The 18,588-nt window shown below is 43.8% G+C and overlaps 1 protein-coding gene across 1 annotated transcript in view; it reads left to right on the top strand.

Annotated features, from left to right (window-relative positions):
* Window positions 1-18,588, top strand: part of INTS9 (integrator complex subunit 9) — a 114,109-nt gene that overhangs the window by 78,538 nt on the left and 16,983 nt on the right. Inside the window, exons 8-10 of the mRNA XM_081091974.1 lie at window positions 274-408; window positions 14,150-14,261; window positions 17,326-17,506. Coding sequence (XP_080948100.1) covers window positions 274-408; window positions 14,150-14,261; window positions 17,326-17,506 — 428 coding nt within the window. The remainder of the gene's footprint in view (window positions 1-273; window positions 409-14,149; window positions 14,262-17,325; window positions 17,507-18,588) is intronic.

The raw sequence follows: 18,588 nt of genomic DNA, 5'->3' as shown, positions 1-18,588 counted from the left end.
GGGCAATATATCTGCTCTCCCTTTCACTGAGTGAGGCCGGAGCGCCTGGTGCCATGTGGATGCTTCGAAACTCTCTGAAAGGTGACAAGTCAGAATGATGGGGTTGCTTTCTGTGTCTGCCACATGGACTCTCTCTGTTTTATGTCAGCCTTTCTGGTTTACTTTGAAATCGTTCTAAGTGGAGAAGGCTGTTTCTGCTCTTTTCTCCTACAGACTCACCTGCATGTCTGCGTTGCTGAGAGCTCATCACTTCTTCCTGCGGTTCTTTTCCAGGAGCTGTTTGGTGCGGTCCAGGTGACTCCGCTCAGCTCCGGCTACGCCCTCGGAAGCTCCAACTGGATTATTCAGTCCCATTATGAGAAGGTGTCTTACGTCTCGGGATCCTCCTTGCTTACCACACACCCGCAGGTAACTCTGAATTCTCATTTAACAACTCAGCTTTTTGGTTACTTAACCCAAATTTAGACTATATCCAGAGTACCATCAGCAGTGTTTTAATCTACCTAATTTTGGTTTCTATAGACATTTTAAATCATAGTAAGAACACTTAACATGAGATCCACCCTCTTAATAAATTTTTTTTAAAATATGTTTTTATTGATTTCAGAGAGAAAGGGAGCGTGAGAGAGAAATAGAAACATGAATGATGAGAGAGAATCATTGCTTGAATGCCTCCTTCACAACCCCTACTAGGGATCGAGCCCACAACTCAGGCATGTGCCCTGACTGGGAATTGAACTGGCAACCTCCTGGTGCAAGGATCAACACTCAACCACTGAACACCCCGGTCAGGCTAAATTTTTAAGTGTAGAAGACATTACTGTTGACTGTAGATACAGTGTTGTACAGCAGCTCTCTAGAGCTTACTCATCCTGCTGCACTGAAACTTTATGTTCTGCACATACACTTTATCAAAGTTAGATTGTTCATGTCCCACATTTAGAATCTCTGGCTCCCCTGTAAGGTCCTGTTGCCTCTAAAGCCACCGCTAGGATTCTGAGATTTCCCAACACTTCTGATAATCATAACCTGATGTGGAAGAGAGATGGACACTTGTTTACTCAGCAGATATTAGTTATTTAACATTATTAAGGACCTACTATGTGTCCAGCACTCCTCCAGGTATGAGAGTCAGTGGTGACCCACAGGCAGAGTCCTTGCTCATGGATCTGAGTTCTGTGGATGTATGGAGAGAGGATGGGTGCAGGAAATAAATTAGCAAAGTAATTTCAGGTTGTGATATAAATGCTGAAAACAACAAAGTAAGGCTGTGTGTAGAGTGATGGAGACTAGTTTAACTTGGATGGTCAGAGAAAGCTTCCGGGGAGGATCTGTTGGAACAGAGACCTGAAGAAATGACCACGTAAAGCAGTGAGGGCAAAGTATTACAGAGACATGACAGGTGAAGGGCCCCTACAGCAGGAGCAGCCGGGCATGTTCGCAGCGCAGAGGCCACTCAGACTGCAGCATACTGAGTGTGGTCAGCAGAGATGTCCGGAGATGAGCAGAGGCCTCGCCGTGTAGGGCCCGGTAGGCCATCATGAGAAATGTGGATTTTATTTTCATGTGTAGAGGGAAGCTATTGGAAGGTTTTACGTTGGTCATTCATCAGCAGTCATTTTGACAATAAGCTAAGTACATAAACTTAGTTATAAATGCATTAGTTATTCCATTTTAGGTGTTTTTAAAGGATTTATTATTCATTTTATAAATGGATTTATTATTCATTTTATAAATTCTGGTTCTTTCCATGTTTGTAAAGGAGGGCCAGGGATATTATTAGATAGCAGATGGGTGGATGAATGAATGGATGGATGGTAGATAACTTGGAGAAATCCAAATCCCACTTTAATATGGGGAAAAAGAAGGGCTGCTGTGAGTCTAGAACTACAGGATGCTCCTGAGCTGCTACTCTGCATTGTTTTTTTGTTATACCTTCTTTTATAATCAAGTTTCATCTCAAGGTCTTGAGGGGACAAGTTGTAATTTTTTCCTATAGCTAGCAGAAGTCTGGGCCTTTCCCGCTTATTGAAATCAAAAGCCCATCAATGTCATCTTAACCTGCTTCATTGAATCAAATTTTCTTATTGGCAGCTTCTATCACTCCTGATCTATTCCTCCATGAAAGACAGAAAGATTACTTGGCTGCCAACTCTTCCTATTTGTCCTGCTTACATCAAAGCCTTTACAGTATTATTGATGTAATTTCCAGTAAATTATTCTTATAAGGTTCGTAAATTTAAAGGGAAAATACGGTTTTGAAAGTAATGAGTATTATACTTAAGTAATTAATTTTAATTCCTAACTGGCAGCCAGTATTGTATATAAAAAAGAAAATAAATTAGATTTTCTTTTACCCGAATAATGGAATTCTAAGGGATAAGAAAAGTTTTGGTTTGAGAAAACTTGATAGTGTACTTCAAAAGGCAGCAAACTATGGCCCATGGACCAAATTTGAACCCCCCACAAACCTGTTTTTGTAAATAATGTTTTCTTGGATACAGCCACACCCATAAGTTTATGGCTTGTTAACGGATGCTTACACACCATTATGACAGTTAAACTTTAAACTTTACAGAAAGAGGCCAACCACTGGTCTACTTGAGTGGAACCCTCACTAGCTAGGAAGAATATAATATAGCAGGCTGTCCTAGTAATCTAATAAGCACAGGGGAATGTGGCTTTGGGTTTAGCCTGAGGCAATAAGAATGGAAAGATAAGTACAAGAAAACATTAGCAGTTCTTTAATTCAACAAACATATTTGAACTAGAGGCCCAGTGCATGAAAATTCATGCACTGGAGGGGAGGTCCCTCAGCCCAGCCTGCCCCCTTTCACAGTCTGGGAGCCCTCAGGGGCAGGAGGCGACCCGGTGATCAGGGGAAGGTGACGCCCCCATCACACCTCTGCTGCTGCCACTGCCTGCAGCGCAAGCTTCAGCTGGCCCTGGTTACCTGAGCCTCAGACAGCCCTGGGCGCCTGGGCAGCCGCCATCGGAAGCGTGCCTGTGCCTCAGGCTGGCCCTGGGCGGCTGGGGGGCCAAAGGCGGGTCTGGCCACACTGTGTGCCTGCCACCCCCAACCCCCAGTGAGGCTGAAAGGACTGGGCAACTCTGGCGGGGCTGAGGGGACTGGGTACTGCCATCTTTGTGGTGGCATGCCAGTCAATTTGCATATTCCCTCTTTATTAGATAAATAAAGATAAATCTTCACTGTCTCTGGAGATTTCATGCTTGGAGGACATAGAGAATGGTTATAATGACACTAATCTAGGTGCCAAGGAGGAGTTGGCTGGGGTTGTCGGTTTTAGAAGGTGTTGGTGGGTGTGATGAAACAGGAAGTTGAGAGAACATTGGACAGACAGAAATGCAGAGCCGGACCATGATGTGAAGGCAAGCCTGGAGAGGCATCAGACTTTTAAAACATATAAATGAAGGGGTAAGAGAGAGAGAGACTAGGCTGTAGGGAACATTTACCACTAGACAGTGGGAGGTAGGAAAATAGTCCTGAATAAAAATGTTTGGAGAGTTGGAGGAGAATTGAGGCCAAAGAAAGTACACCATCCCAAGTGGAAGAGGAAGAGAACTAGCCTTTTTTTTTTCATTTCCCTATTTTTATTTATTTATTTATTTATTTTTAAGTAATTTTTATTGCTTGAAGTATTACATATGTCTCCTTTTTTCCCCCCTTGACATTCCCCCAGCCCCTACCCCCTAGTGTCTTATGTCCATTGCTTATTCTTATATGCATGCATATAAGTCCTTCGGTTGATCTCTTAACCGCCCCCACCACCACCACCACCAAAACCCTCCCCAGGCTTCCCACTGTAGTTTGACAGTCTGGAGAACTAGCCTTTAATGAGGACAAGGTCTCAGTATTAATTTTAAAAATTTGATCTAATATTCAGTAATCATGTTGAACTCTCACATTCTAATATTTACCTTTTGATGATAAGATCTGCAAAGGAGTAACAGCTTTGTCACTTCTCTTCCCAATCCTATATCTTTTACCTCTTTTCCCGTCTTACAACTAGGCTCTTTAGACCCATGTTAAACAGAGGTGCTGATAGTGCCATCCTTGGCTTGTACCAGGTGTTAAAGGGAACGCTTTTGTGGTTTCTTCAATAAAGAGAGTGCTTACTGTACATCTTTATTTATTCATTTAAGGAATTCCTCCTGTGTCCTAATTCTCTGATTTTTAAAAATCGGATACAGATGGTATACCTTCACAGATGTTTTTCTGAGTCTGTGAACTTATGTGATTTCTTTCCATTCAACCATCAATGTAGTGAATTGTAATGTTAGCTTTTCTCACATTTAACCACCCTTGCATTCCCTGGATAAATGTTACATGATCACAATTTATTATTTTTAAATGCCCTCCTGGAATCAGTTGGTCAGTATTTAATTGAGGTGTATAATTTATATTCATAAGTGAAAATGAACCCATGTGTTATTTTTTTGTACTATCACTATTTATTTGGAAGCAGGTACATTAATTAGCTTCATTAAATGATTTGGGCATTTTTTCCCTCTTTTTCTAATGCCACAGATAGACAAGATAGGGGCTATCTTTTCTTAAAACTCAAATTCTCTATAAAACTGTCTAGGCCTGGGATTATCTTTTTAATTTTTTTCTTGGTTATTGAACTCTATTTTCTAGGTCAGGATGTTGCCACTTTTGGCCAAAATTTATCCATTTTGACAAGGTTTTCAAAACATGAAATTGTTTCAACTTACGGAATTGTATACATTATCCTTTTATTTAATTTTTTTGTTTAAGTCTATTTTCATTTTAAATTTTATTTTCAGTACCTCTTTTTTTTTTTTAACATGGTCAGATTTGCCAGAAGTTTGTCTACATTATGGTTTTTCTTCAAAGAAAAAGTTTTTGCTTTCAATGGGTTTTGTGTTTTTTTGTATTTTCATTCTTTATTCTTCCCTTTATTATTTTCTTCCTTGGGTTTATTCTGTTACTTTTCTTTTAATACTTATCTCATTTGCATTGGTCTTTCTTTGCTTTCCAATAAGTATATTTAAAGCTGTCAGTTTCTTAGTATCATTTAATTCTGCAAATTTTTTATATGAAATGCTTTGTTTTTGATCTCTCAGCATATCATAATTTCCTTCATAATGTTCATGATTTTTTTTCTTTTAATATATATTTTATTGATTTTTTACAGAGAGGAAGGGAGAGAGATAGAGAGTTAGAAACATCGATGAGAGAGAATCACTGATCAGCTGCCTCCTGCACATCTCCCACTGGGGATATACCCGCAACCCAGGTACATGCCCTTGACCCGAATCGAACCTGGGACCTCTCAGTCCACAGGCCGACGCTCTATCCACTGAGCCAAACCGGTTTCGGCCATAATGTTCATGATTTAAAGACCAAAGTTATTTTATAGTACTTTTGTCTGTTTCTAATCCATCCAGTATGGTTAGACTTAGACAAGACTTTTATCAAGTCATACTTATGCTTCAGGATTCCAAATTTTATTTATTTTGAAAATGTTCTACATATGTTGGGAAAGACGGTACTCACTGTTGAATGAAAATTTTTCTAAATGAACTTATTCATTTGAGTTTATTGTTTTACTCAAGTCTTTCATAACTTCTCTCAGCTACCCGTTTCTGAAAACGTGTTGACTTACCTGTTTCCCTCTTTAGTTTCACCAGTTATTGCTTTTAATCATTTTAAGCTGTATGCTCTGTGGTATATAGGTTCATGATCATTATGTTTTATGGATAAAATATTCATTTTATCAGGATGATGTGTTTTTTTCTCGATTAAAACTGCATTAAAAGCCAAGTGACTTCTCTCCCCCTTCATGTTTGCTGTTATTTTCCATCCCTTTCTTTTCACTCTTTCCCTGTCCTTTTCTAGTGAGTGAATCCCATGTAGAAGACATGGCTAGGGATGTTTTTCCTTTTTTAATCTAGAGAGTCTCTTTTGATTGGTGAACCTATTTGTGTTTCTTGTAACTACTATTGTATTTGGGACTTATTTTTGCCATCTTATTTGATTTTTTATTTCATTTTTTTTTTCCATCTTTTCTTGCCTCCTTTGCCTCCTGCCTTGCCTCCTCCTTGCCTAGCCTTGCCTCCTGCAGGGCTAAATTTTTTTCTACAATTTGAACATACATATTTTATTTTTATTCTTCTGGGTTCATTTTTCCTACAAGTATCTAAAGACAGATCAGGAGAATTCTCGTGTTTTCTGCTCTAAGGCTGTGGCCAATCACGAGAATTCTTTAAAAATATATTAGCGCGTAAGAACATGTAATAAATAACTTCAAAATGCAATGGGTATTTAATTTTAAAGCGTGCCTTTAACATTCATGTAAAACGTTTTTTATACTCGTTCAATAGAAACTTATCTGGCCACTGGGTAAAGCTAGCAATAAAACTACTGGTCCGCAATGTGTCAAGCTTAGCAATATCTGTATCTTTCCCTCCAGAGCCACACCTTCCTCTTACCTCCCAACTTTTTCCTCTCCCTTCCTCCCCGCTACCCCCACCCACCATGTTGATACTGTCCAGAATTTTAGTTCTGGGTTGTTCAGAATATACTTAGGGTGGTTAATATATTGCTTGTTGAGACAGCAGTGAACCTTATTGAGGTGGGGGTTTTAGTTTGTTTTTCAAATTTACTTCCCGTATGTCTCATAATCCTTCTAGATTTACTCCTCTTTCAGAAATATTTGAGGAATATTTACCGAGGGGTCTTAAAATGGTAAACCTCATGAGGCCTTGAAGTTTTTAATTTTTCTCACATTTATAAATGATAGCTTCATAGATATAAAATGAAAGGAAAGGAATGTTGAGCCTATAAAGCTTTGAAAATATTACTCTGTTTCCGCTGTACCCTTGTTGCAGTTGAGAACTGTGAAGCCCTTCAGAATGGTGTTCCTTTGAGGGATCTGCTTTTAGAATTTTAATTTATCTTCAATGTTCTTAAAGGTTACTGTACTATATCTTACATGTGTGCTTTTTCCTGTCTGTGAGTGTAACATAACACTCTACGATCTTCCAATTTCCTTTATGTAGAAAAATTCTTAATCATTTTATAAATTCTTCCTGATGGAACTTCAAGTATATAGACAGTGACACTTTTATGTTTCCATTTCTCTTTCTTTTTATATTTCCCATCTTCTTCTTGAAGCCTCCTGAAAAAAATTCCTCTTGATCCCTCAGCTCATGAATTAATTCCTTCTTTGGCTGTATCCATACTGCTCTGCAACCTATGTGCTGAGGTTTTTATTTCAACAAGTATATTTTTATACACAGTATTTCCAAATATTTTTCTTGATACTTAGTCATTTTTATTTTACTTACTTGTTTTTATTTTATTTGTGTGTGGGCTTTTGTCATGCATAGTCTCCTCTTGTGTGTACTAATTTGCCACGTGGGGTGGGTTGTGGCTTGTTGTGTTTAGTAGGTGGTGTGTCCCTCTGGGGTCCTGTGCTGTTTCCCTGTGAGCTCTCACTGCCTGCCCACAGGAAAGCCCTCTGCTCCAGGATTGGTCTCCCTGACTTGCTTCCCACCGGTTAGCCTTGGGGTGTGAGAGACAAGCCAGGGCTGTAGGTCTGCCTGCACCTTCTGTGAACGCTCATCCTCCATCCTGGCATTTCCTTCCTCGCAGTGTGTGGGAGCAGCCGCAGTCTGCCAACAGTAGCATAGACGAGAGAGAAAGGGACAAGGTGTTCTTTTCCCAGCCTCTCCTCTCCCGCCATGCCCAGGCCTCTGTGGCTCTTGCCATTCTGTCCCTATTCCAGGACCCATGGTTTCCCCAAGAATTTATTCTAGTTTTTTACTCTCTCAAAATTTGTCACTTTCTCTTATATCTAAGCTGTCCCTCCATTTAGATTCTAAAAGGGAGCCAGCAGCTCACTGTCTTTGTCTTGTCAGGAAGCATAGTGGAGTTTTTGTTTTGTTTTAAAATAATATTATTGCCTTATATTTCTTATTGGAACATTATCTTTAGTGTAGTGATTTTGGAAAACTTAGCAACCTCAGAGAAAAAATAAAAATTGTAATCATCTTAATACAAAGAGATAACTATTCACAGCCTGCTTTTCTGCTCTTTCTGATTTAACTATTTAATGAATTTTTTTTAGGTTATTAGTATTCCACCACAGGATGTTTGATATCTGCCTGGTGGTCCATCATATGGGCATACAATAAAATGTTTAACTTTTATCACTGTTGGACATTTTAAGTTTCTCTTTAAATTTTTTTTCACTGAAAAATACCTACACCAAACAGATGTTCAGGGTGCCCAGAAACAGGGTATAGGACATTGTTTAGAAACAATAATACTAATAGAACAAAACAAACAGTAACTGTTGGCTAGATCCCATAAGTGCATTAGCTAAAGCACTTTTGGTTATTAGAGCCAACGCCTTTTTGGCCTTAGAAATCAAATTAATGGATTTGCTTGTGGGTTGTGAACCTATATTTGAACACCAGTTTTTCTCTTATAATGGTTTGAAAAGGCAACTTAACACTCATTATTTTAATAGCTTCCTGGCCATTTTGCCTGACTTCCCAGCAGGACTTGAGTTTTAGGTGTGCAAATCACCAGCGTAATAGGGCAAAAGCTACAAATACCTGGAGTGGGGAGCTACGGAATTCCTGGTTGGTGTTAGAAACTGACCTAGCCCAGGACCCTGATACAAGGCTAAGGCTTGAAGCATGGAAAATTGTAGTGTGTGACATATTTTGTTGGTGGTGTTGCCCTTGGTAGCGTTTTGGTGTGTTTATGGTGTTGATCTTTTTCTGTCCTTCTGACCTCGAAAGGGGCCTGAAAGGGCATTCATCCCACCACGTCAGCCCTCCTGGCCTTGAGGACTCTCCCCGCCTTGCTCTCTAGACTGGAACACATTTGAGAGACGAGGCTCAGCCAATCACGAGGCTGTTTCTTTTTTCTCTCATCAAAGGAGGATAGGTCAGAATAAACCCATTAGCTCTCCCTCCCCTCAACACTTGCAGCTTGCCAACACTGGACGTACTATTGTGTCCTTATTCTTTTAAATCATTGCATCTCTTAAATTTCCCTTTGACTATGTCTCTGACATTTTGGAGGCATCTTAAAGTCTTGCTTTCTCCGTTGTCCTATGTGTCTGACCCATTCCCAAATGTTGGTTTTTTTAGTGTCGTGTAGATCTGCTGCTTCCATTTCACCTGCCATGAGATTACAGTGCTTTTCCCTTTATGTCTGAGCTGCTGTGGGGGCTTTCAGCGTGACCTCTCTCTAGTTGGTCTCACCCTCCTCCTTTGGGTGTCCTATCCAATAAAGAGGGAATATGCTAATTGACTGTCACGCCCTCAAAGATGACGGCACCCACAGCCAATAAGGAAGGAATATGCTAGTTGACTGCCACGCCCTCAAAGATGGCAGTGCCCACAGCCACAAGATGGTCGCATCCAGTCCCCTCAACCCTGCAGGGGCGGCAGGCGCACAGCAAAGCCGGGCCCGCCCCCATGCTGGCCCAGCCGCTCTGTGCACCTGCCTCCGGAGTCCCCCAGTCCCCTCAGCCCCCCAGCCACCCAGGGCCGCCCGAGGCTCAGGTAACCAGGGCCGGCCGAGGCTTGTGCTGCTGGCAGTGGCAGCAGCAGAGGTGTGATGGGGCGTCGCCTTCCCCTGATTGCTGTGTCACCTCCCGCCCCTGAGGGCTCCTGGACTGAGAGGAGGCAGGCCGGACTGAGGGACCTCCCCCCTACAGTGCATGAATTTTCATGCACCGGGCCTCTAGTTATCTATAATTATTGTAACCAAATGTCTTCTCATGCTTCAGACTATTGACTCCTTATTGCCCACCTACCAGTCTTGCTGATGCTGACCTTTTTGGCCCTTGACCAATTATACTGTCTCTTTTTCTACTAATCTCTTTCCTCAGCCCCAAAGTAGACTTTCCATTCCAGGCAAGTCAGGTCATTTGGCATCTCCAGGTTTCCCTCCCCAGCCCTCCTTACCTTCCTGACTTTCCGTGTAGCATTTCCCAAGATGCAATGCTTTTGCCTTGCCTGTCAGACTGTGTGGCTTTTTTCATGGGCTCATTTATTCAACAAATGTTAATTTAGTATTTGCTGTGTGCCTGGCATTTTGCTAGGCAATGGAGATACACAGTCCTTGCCCTCAGGTTCATAGTCCTTTGGGGATGCAGACAGGTTAATAGGCAGTTACGATCCAGTGTGATTGGTGCTGGGATAGGAAGAGTTGGAGGCCATGGGGCATGGGTAGGAAGGACATCTTGGTGTGGGGGCGGGAAGGGGTGTCACGGGGAGGTTCCAGAGGCAGCGACCTGGGCTGTCTTAAGTTCCTTGGTGAAAGAAGGAAGGAAACCTAGAACCAAACTCCATCTGCCAAGAAGCTTACACAAGCAACCTCCCTGGCCGGGTAGCTCTCTGGTCCGCATTCCTCCTAGCATTCATATACTCAATGCTAGCTCTTGATATTTGCATTATTCTTCTATGGCTTTTTGAAAAATCCTCTTTTCTGATTATACATACATGTTTTCTCTTCAACTTAACTGTGAGCTTCTAGGACCAAAAGACTGGGTCTTCTTTTTCTCGTGTCCTGTAAAAATTACCCAGCAGAGGACCGACATGATAGCCACAAGCATCCATGGGCTTAGGGTTTTTCAAAACTTTATTCTACAAGATCGATTATAATTGTCAACTTTATAAGGTGTTTTTATTTGAGTCTTGTACACAGTGGAATTTTCTGTTCCTGTGCGTTTGGACAAAATGCTCCCATTTGAAGTGCTCAGTGCATGGCTGTTGGTAGCAGCCAGTGTATACATTTGCCCTCGGAGGGACCTGGCGATGGTGGTGGGGTCAGCCTGTTTGGAGAGGGCCACTAACAGCCTTGTCAGCCTCCTTCCTCACAGTAGCGCTGGCCGTCAGCAAGAAACATCTCCAAGTTATAGAGCTACATAAGGAGCATGTTCGTGGAGTCCCAGCTTCCGCATCTGGCCTGACATGGAGTATTTCATAACTTCCAGCTCGGTGGGATTCAAGTTGTAGAACTGCTTTTTGGTTTTTTTGTTCGTTTGTTTGTTTTTTTGTTTTAAGTTACAACTGAGATGTGTGATGATTTTTTGTTTTCTTTTTCCCATCACCATTTATCCCCTCTATGCTCTTTTCCACCTCCACCCTCCTCCCCGCCCAGTCACCACACTGCTGTCCATGAGGTCTCTCTTTTTTTTTCCTTCTTTGCTCAACCTTCCCCCGCAAGCACCCACCACCACCACCACCACCACCACCACCACCACCACCAGAGCTGTCTGCCTACTTTCTTTCTATGAGTCTATCTCTACAGCTCAGTTGGTTAGAGCACCATCACTTTATACAAGTGCTTTTGTTTATTTTTTTATTATGGGCATTTAATTTTTAAAGGAAGGCATTGCTGATGGCTGAGGTTCAGAGATAATGGTTTCAGGGCCAGAATTTGTTCTTCCTTATATGTTTTCATTTAGAACATATGGTGGTTCTTAACTTTTTGGGGTCATGGCCCATAAGACAATCCAATTAACTCCACAGAGAAATGTACATAGGCACAGACAGAATTGTATATACTATTTCAGGGAGTGCTGCACCCTCTGAATTTCCCCATCTCCCGTCAGCCCTGTGGATCATGATTGGCTTGTTCAAATAAGACCCATATAAAATTCTTACCATTTTAAGCTGAAAATACTGCCCAACAAAACTTGGTCCCTTTTGTCACCGTTCGGTTTCCTTGTGTTTGATGCATGATAGTTAACATTCCCAGGCTCACTACACATGTGCTACTAAACCACTGGACTCCACTCCACCTTCCTTCTCTAGAAGCAGTGGGCGCATTTGTATTTGTTGGAGAAGCACAGATAGGCAGATCAGGTCTTCCCAAGCAGCAGAAAAGCTCTTACACACATTAGTGTAACCTGCAAGTAGGAATTAGAAGCTATTCAGTATAATTGTCATAACTGTAGTTTTTCTATATTCTTATTAAAGAAATGTTTTTCAGGTTGTAAAGCAGCTTATATAATAACAGTTATGTTATTTAAAAAAATAATGAAGCCCATATACCTATGCTTATATAAAATGCTAGAGGAAAATACATCAGAAGGCACATGTACTCAGAGGTAACAGTGCAGGTGGTGGGTCTTTGCTGTACTACAATTTGGAATTTTATTTTTTTACTAGAGGCCTGGTGCATGAAATCTCCCCCAACTGCCCTCCCCTGACAGCCTGATCGCCCTTAACTGCCCTCCCCTGTAGGCCTGGCCCCCCCCAACTGCCCTCCCTCCCCTGCAGGCCCGGTCGCCGCCAACTGCCCTCCCCTGCTGACCATCTAGTGGCTGTGGGCACTTCCATCTTTGAGGGAGGGGCAGTCAAAAAGGATGTCCCTCAGCCCAGCCTGCCCACAGAGATTGGGCCTAAACCGGCAATCAGACATCCCTCTCACAATCCGGGACTGCTGGCTCCCAACTGCTCACCTGCCTGCCTGATTGCCCCTAACCGCTTCTGCCTGTCAGCGTGATCACCCCCTAACCACTCCCCTGCCAGCCCAATCACCCCCAACTGACCTCCCTCCCCTTCAGGCCTGGTCACCCCTAACTGCCCTCCCCTGCAGGCCCGGTCGCCCCCAGCTTCCCTCCCCTGCAGGCCTAATCGCCCACAACTGCCCTCCCTTGCTGGCCATCTAGTGGCTGTGGGCGCTGCCATCTTTAAGGGCGGGGCAGTCAATTAGCATATTCCCTCCTTACTGGCTGTGGGCGCTGCAGTCTTTGCAACAGCGTGAGGGTCAATTAGTATATTCCCTCTTTATTAGATAGGATTGGGAAATCTGGGTGGAACAGAGAAGGGAGGGATGAGGCCTCTTAGTAATCTGTGTTTCTGGCTTTTTTCCTGCTAACAATCCGATGAGTATGTTAAATGAAACCAAGGAAAAGATGCGTTACAAAATGCAAACACGTAGGAGCTCTCCAGCAGCTCAGTCATGGAATCATTTTTGTTGCCAGTTTGAATCCTGATGTAATTAGGGAAAACAATAAAAAATTCAAATTGTGCCAGGTGAAAATAAAAATACAACAGCCTGCCCTGGCTCAGTTTGTTGGGCATTGTCCCATGCACCAAGAGGTCATCGGTTCGATTCCTAGTCAGGGCACATGCCTGGTACGGGGTGTGCAGGAGGCAGCAGATCCATGTTTCACTCTCACATCAATGTTTCTCTTTCTCTCCCTCTCCCTTCCTCTCTCTAAAAATCAATAAAAATATATTTTTAAAAAACATTCTGAGGATCACATAACAGTGCACCGTTAGACTTCATAGTTCACAAGAATATCATGAATATTATCATGAGACTCTCAGAAATCAGTGAAGGGAGATGGGCGAAGAAATATGCCCATTTTACAAGAAACCAGCTCCAAGCCTTGGCTGAGGCCATGTGGCCAGTAATAGAATTGGAAGGAAGTCACGTTTCTAATTCCTAATCCATGTTCTTCCTGGTCCCTCTGCCACTGAGACTTGGGGAAAATCACCTCGACTCCTGGAGTCCCAACTTCCGCGTTTTCATAAAAGCATTGATTCCAGGTGCTCGCAGAGTTGCTTTGAGAATCACATTACACAGTCTAGTCGTTCTCAAGGCGTGATCCCCACCCCAGCCCAGGAGCACCTCCGGGAGCTGGTTAGCAATGCACATCCTCTGGCCCATCGGACCTGCATCAGAAGCCCTGGGGCCCACACTCCCTGGTTCAGCCAACTCTGCAGGTGATTCTGATGCAACTCAAGTTTGAGAACCCCCCTCTCCCGCCCCCCATGGTAAATATGAGATCATATTGTGAAAGGAGCAAAAAACGTTATAGAAATCTGCTGTTTTCCATTGAAATAACATTTATATAGAGTGAAACCCTAAGATCTTACATGTACAATGCTATGAACTTTGATATCATGTGCTCAGCACCCCAAAGAGTTCCTCACACCTCCTCCATCCCCATCAGTCCCCACACCCCATGGGCAACCATGGTTTAGTGACAGACTTCCTCAGAGGAAGTAAGAGGACTTGGTGATGAGTTGGACATAGAGCAATGTGATATTCTCTTTTGCCTTTATATTTGTGGGTAACATCCCTTTTTAAATTACTAAGCATGGCTCTCTGACTTTTCAGCCCATGGACCAGGCATCTCTCAAAAACAGCGATGTTCTCGTCCTGACAGGCCTCACCCAGATTCCCACTGCCAACCCGGACGGCATGGTGGGCGAGTTCTTCAGCAACCTGGGTATGTACACCCCCCGCTGACTCGTGAAGTTTGTGTTTCAGTGCCTACCTCTGCAGTGTTCTGCCCCTTCCTTCCTATTTACGCCACAGGTGCCCCCTTTTAAGACCTTTCCCCATTTTCTCTCACCCTTTTTGCTCATCCTGCAAAACCACTAGTCGACAAAAGCACTTCTTTACCCTTTGAGTGCCAACCAATATCCTAGGAACTATGCTAAAATTGCCAAGGCTTTTTTGCTGATTTTACAGCAATTTAGGAAAAAAATTATGATAGCGCTCCCGGCACTTTTGGCAAAAGACAGGAGGAGCGCAATCGCGCTCCCCGGCATTCTAGGGGTTAAGCAGCTTCAATCTGAAGGTGCAGTAAAAATAGTTGTTATAATGGTACATTCGAATTTTGAGCATGCTATGCAACAGGTTCTCAGCATTCTCTCACTTGTTCATATAGAAAATTCTTATTTAATCTTCTTGCTTCGGGTGGGATTTGGTGTTGGAGCAGGGGTCCTTACAGTCAAAGGTTGGACAGCAGGTCCTCAAGGAATGTCGTTTGTTTCAGCATCATTTCATTGTAGGTTGTGGAGATGCCGTAGGAACCTAACTGTTGTTTTTATCAATGAGCCTGTGGTAAAATTGGTTTCATATGCATTGCTCCTCTTAACCCGTAGAGTGCCGGGGAGCTCGATTGTGCTCCTCCTGCAGTGTCACTATTAGATGCTAGTAGTTCACTCTTTATTGACTGATGGCACCTAAGTGCAGATTACTTATGATGCCAAATGTTTGTAGTTCTAAAATTGACCACTGGCATTTACCTGCCTAATTTTTTACAGGTAATATGATTTTATGAAGTTTACTCAGTTTTTGTAGCCCTAAAGCTTCGAAATGGTGTCCAGTTCTAAATCTGCTTTTATTAGTGATGATGATATTGCTAAATATGTCAATTCTTGCTGTGAAGATGACGATTTTGTGGAAGATATTGGAGAAGGGTGTCCCTCTATTTTAACATTGTATGTTTCGTTCAAATTTTTTTTACTAGTATTTTATAATACAACTAGAGGCCCGGTGCACAAAAATTTGTGCACTGGCCGGGGGGTGGTCCCTCAGCCCAGCCTGTGCCCTCTCACAGTCTGGGACCCCTCGGGGGATGACCACCTGCTGGCTTAGGCCTGCTCCCCGGGGGGTTGGGCCTAAGCTGGCAATCAGACATCCCTCTGGTAGCCCGGCAGCCCTCAGGGGATGTCCGCTTGCCAGCAGGGAGCAGATCTAAGCTGCAGTCAGACATCCTTAGCGCTGCTGAGGAAGCAGGAGAGGCTCCCACCACCACTGCTGTACGGGCAGCCATCAGCCTGGCTTGTGGCTGAGCAGAGCTCCCGATGTGGGAGCGCACTGACCACCAGAGGGCAGCTCCTGCATTGAGCGTCTGCCCCCTGGTGGTCAGTGTGTGTCATATTGACCAGTCATTCCCAGTCGTTCTACTGTTAGGGTCAGTTTGCATATTACCCTTTTACTATATAGGATAGAGGCCTGGTGCACGGGTGGGGGCCGGCTGGTTTGCCCTGAAAGGTGTTCCGGATCAGGGTGGGGGTCCCACTTGGGTGCCTAGCCAGCCTGGGTGAGGGGCTGATGGCTGTTTGCAGCTGGTCACACCCCCTTCGGGGTGGGGGTCCCCACTGGGGTGCCTGGCCAGCCTGGGTGAGGGGATGATGGCTGTTTTCAGGCTAGCCACACCCCCTTCAGGCTGGGGGCCCCCACTGGGGTGCCTGGCCAGTCTGGGTGAGGGGCTGAGGGCTGTTTTCAGGCTGGCCGGCGACTGAAGCTCCCAGCCTCTCCGTTTTTTCTTTCTTTTTTTTATTCTGGGATTTATTTACCTTCTATAATTGAAACGTTGTTGCTATCCTGCTCACTCCAGCTCTGAGGCCGCGGCCTGCTGAAAGCAGGTATCTGGGGTTTGTTTAGCTTCTATAATTGAAACTTTGTTGCTTTCAGAGCTCAGAGCCGGGCCAGGGCAGGCAGGGAACCTTGGCTTCCTCCATCACTGGAGCAAGCAAGCCTCCTGCTCGCTTCAGCTGCGTGGCTGCCGGCCGACATCTTGGTTGGTGGTTAATTTGCATATCGCCCTGATTAGCCAATGGGAAGCGTAGCGAAGGTACGGTCAATTACCCTTTTGTCTTTTATTAGCTAGGATCAGCAAACAATATATGTCAAAGATGAAAACAAATGTAGTAAAGGTTTCCTTAAGTTTTTGAATATGTAACTTCATTTACTTGCGATTCATAATTTTTTTCCTAAACTGCTGTAAAATCAGCAAAAATGCCTTGGCAATTTTAGCATAGTTCCTAGGATATTGGTTGGCACTCAAAGGGTTAAAGTCACAGCACCTACCAACAACGTTAAGTGAGGACTTACTGTACATGGACTTTAAATTCACAACAGTGACACCACTGAACAGGTGTATTTTTTCTTATGAATATTTGGTGGTGGTATTTTTTTATTTGGGGGGAGAAGACTGAATTGAGAGACTTGGGGCCTTTGCTACCTGGAAGAAATTTATTTTCCTTTGGATATAATTGTCAATAAAATCAAGAAATCCTGCCTTTCTTTTAGAAAAGTGCTGGTTGGTTAATGTCTTAGTCAGCTCTGGCTACTGTAACAAAATACCATAGACTGGGTGGCTTAACAAGAGGTGTTTACCTCTCTGTTCAGGGGGCTGGGAAGGCTGTGAGTAGGTTGCCAGTGTGTGAGGTCCTGGTGAGGACCCTCCTAGCAGATGGCCACCTTCTTGCTGTGCCTATAGCAGAGAGGGGCAGCTCTGGTGTCTCTTCCTCTTATAAGGGCACGAATCCCCTCCTGGGGGCTCCACCCTCATCTAACCCTAATGACCTCCCAAAGCCCTGCCCATAAACCACCACAAGGGGAGTCAGGGCTTCAGTGTGTGGACTTGGGGGGACACTAACATTCCCACAGAAGTAGGAAAATGAAACAAATCCATATACTGTATACACGTTCCATTCTACTTTTATAAAGCTGTTTTTTTGATACTACCATTTTCTTCCTGGCTTCGACTTCCACAGCGCTGACCGTCCGGAACGGAGGAAACGTGTTGGTCCCCTGCTACCCGTCAGGGGTGATCTATGACCTCCTGGAGTGCCTGTACCAGTACATCGACTCGGCCGGCCTCTCCAGCATCCCCTTCTATTTCATCTCCCCTGTGGCTAACAGCTCCCTCGAGTTTTCCCAGATCTTTGCTGAGTGGTATGTCTGTGTTCTCTCTGAGTTCTATTTTGAGGCAGCACAGTCAAGCAGTAAGAACAGAAATGATCCCACTTCTTCCCACGGTACTGGGAGACTTTCATTCTGTGGCGTTCCCGTATCTGTGATGCGAAGCTGTGCTAATGAAGGCCAAGTCTGTCACAGGGCTAACTGCTGGAAGAGTAGCTGGGAAGGGAGGAAGGACCAAAGATAAAGACTTAACTTAGCCAGCACTTTCCAGATTAGCAACAAAAATGCTATCATTTATCTTCTCACATGCTGTCTTCTGCCTGCTGTTACAAAGTAAAATTGCATTCTAGACACGAAAAGGATGTTAAAGCCCATGCTCATGTTGTCTACACTTCTAATACCAAATCTGAAAGAAAACTATATATCTTCATTTTAATAGCATGACATTTGACAAAATTAAGTTTTATTACAGCAGGACATTGATCAAACGTAGGGAGAGTAAATTAATGAACAGTAAGACGTCCGTGAGCCTTTTTAGGACTCCTTAGATGCCTGTTTGAATCTAACGCACCTTGGCCAGAAGACGGGCAGGAGGAGGAAACAGGTCAGCTTTCACCAGGCACCCCGTAGTGCCTTAGGGTGGTGTTTCCAAGCATTCAGGGCTGTGAAAACACATACAGAGTGTGTGTCATCCCTGTGAGTGGTGTGGTGGCCTCACGGACACACTGTGCTACTAAGTTTCTCATGAAAAAGAAAGTGTGCCTCATCTCTGCCACATCTCATATGCTGCCCCTCAGCTCTTCCTAAGGACTCCCCTTTTCGTTGTAGTGGGATCTTTTTCTGTGTGCACACTCAGGCAGGCTTCTCCATCCCTGTGCATGTCATTCATGTCTGCCGGGGGATTGAGACACTCCCCAGTTGGAGTTGCCAGTGCAGCTCAGTGGCTGTGACAAGCAGAAAGTTGTGTCTCTGCAAAGGGTATGTCACTCTCCCCTTGATACTGCACTCAGCCAGTCAACACAGAGTCCTGGATTGGGTCAGAAGGACATTAGCGGGACAGCTGGTGAAATGTCAGTCAGGTCTGGAACTTGGCTCGTTGTAATGTACTGATGTTA

This window comes from Myotis nattereri, assembly GCF_964212035.1.
Source record: "Myotis nattereri genome assembly, chromosome: 5".
NCBI lineage: Eukaryota > Metazoa > Chordata > Mammalia > Chiroptera > Vespertilionidae > Myotis > Myotis nattereri.
The sequence above is the reverse complement of the archived record's forward strand: the minus strand, read 5'-3'. Positions and strand labels throughout refer to the sequence as shown.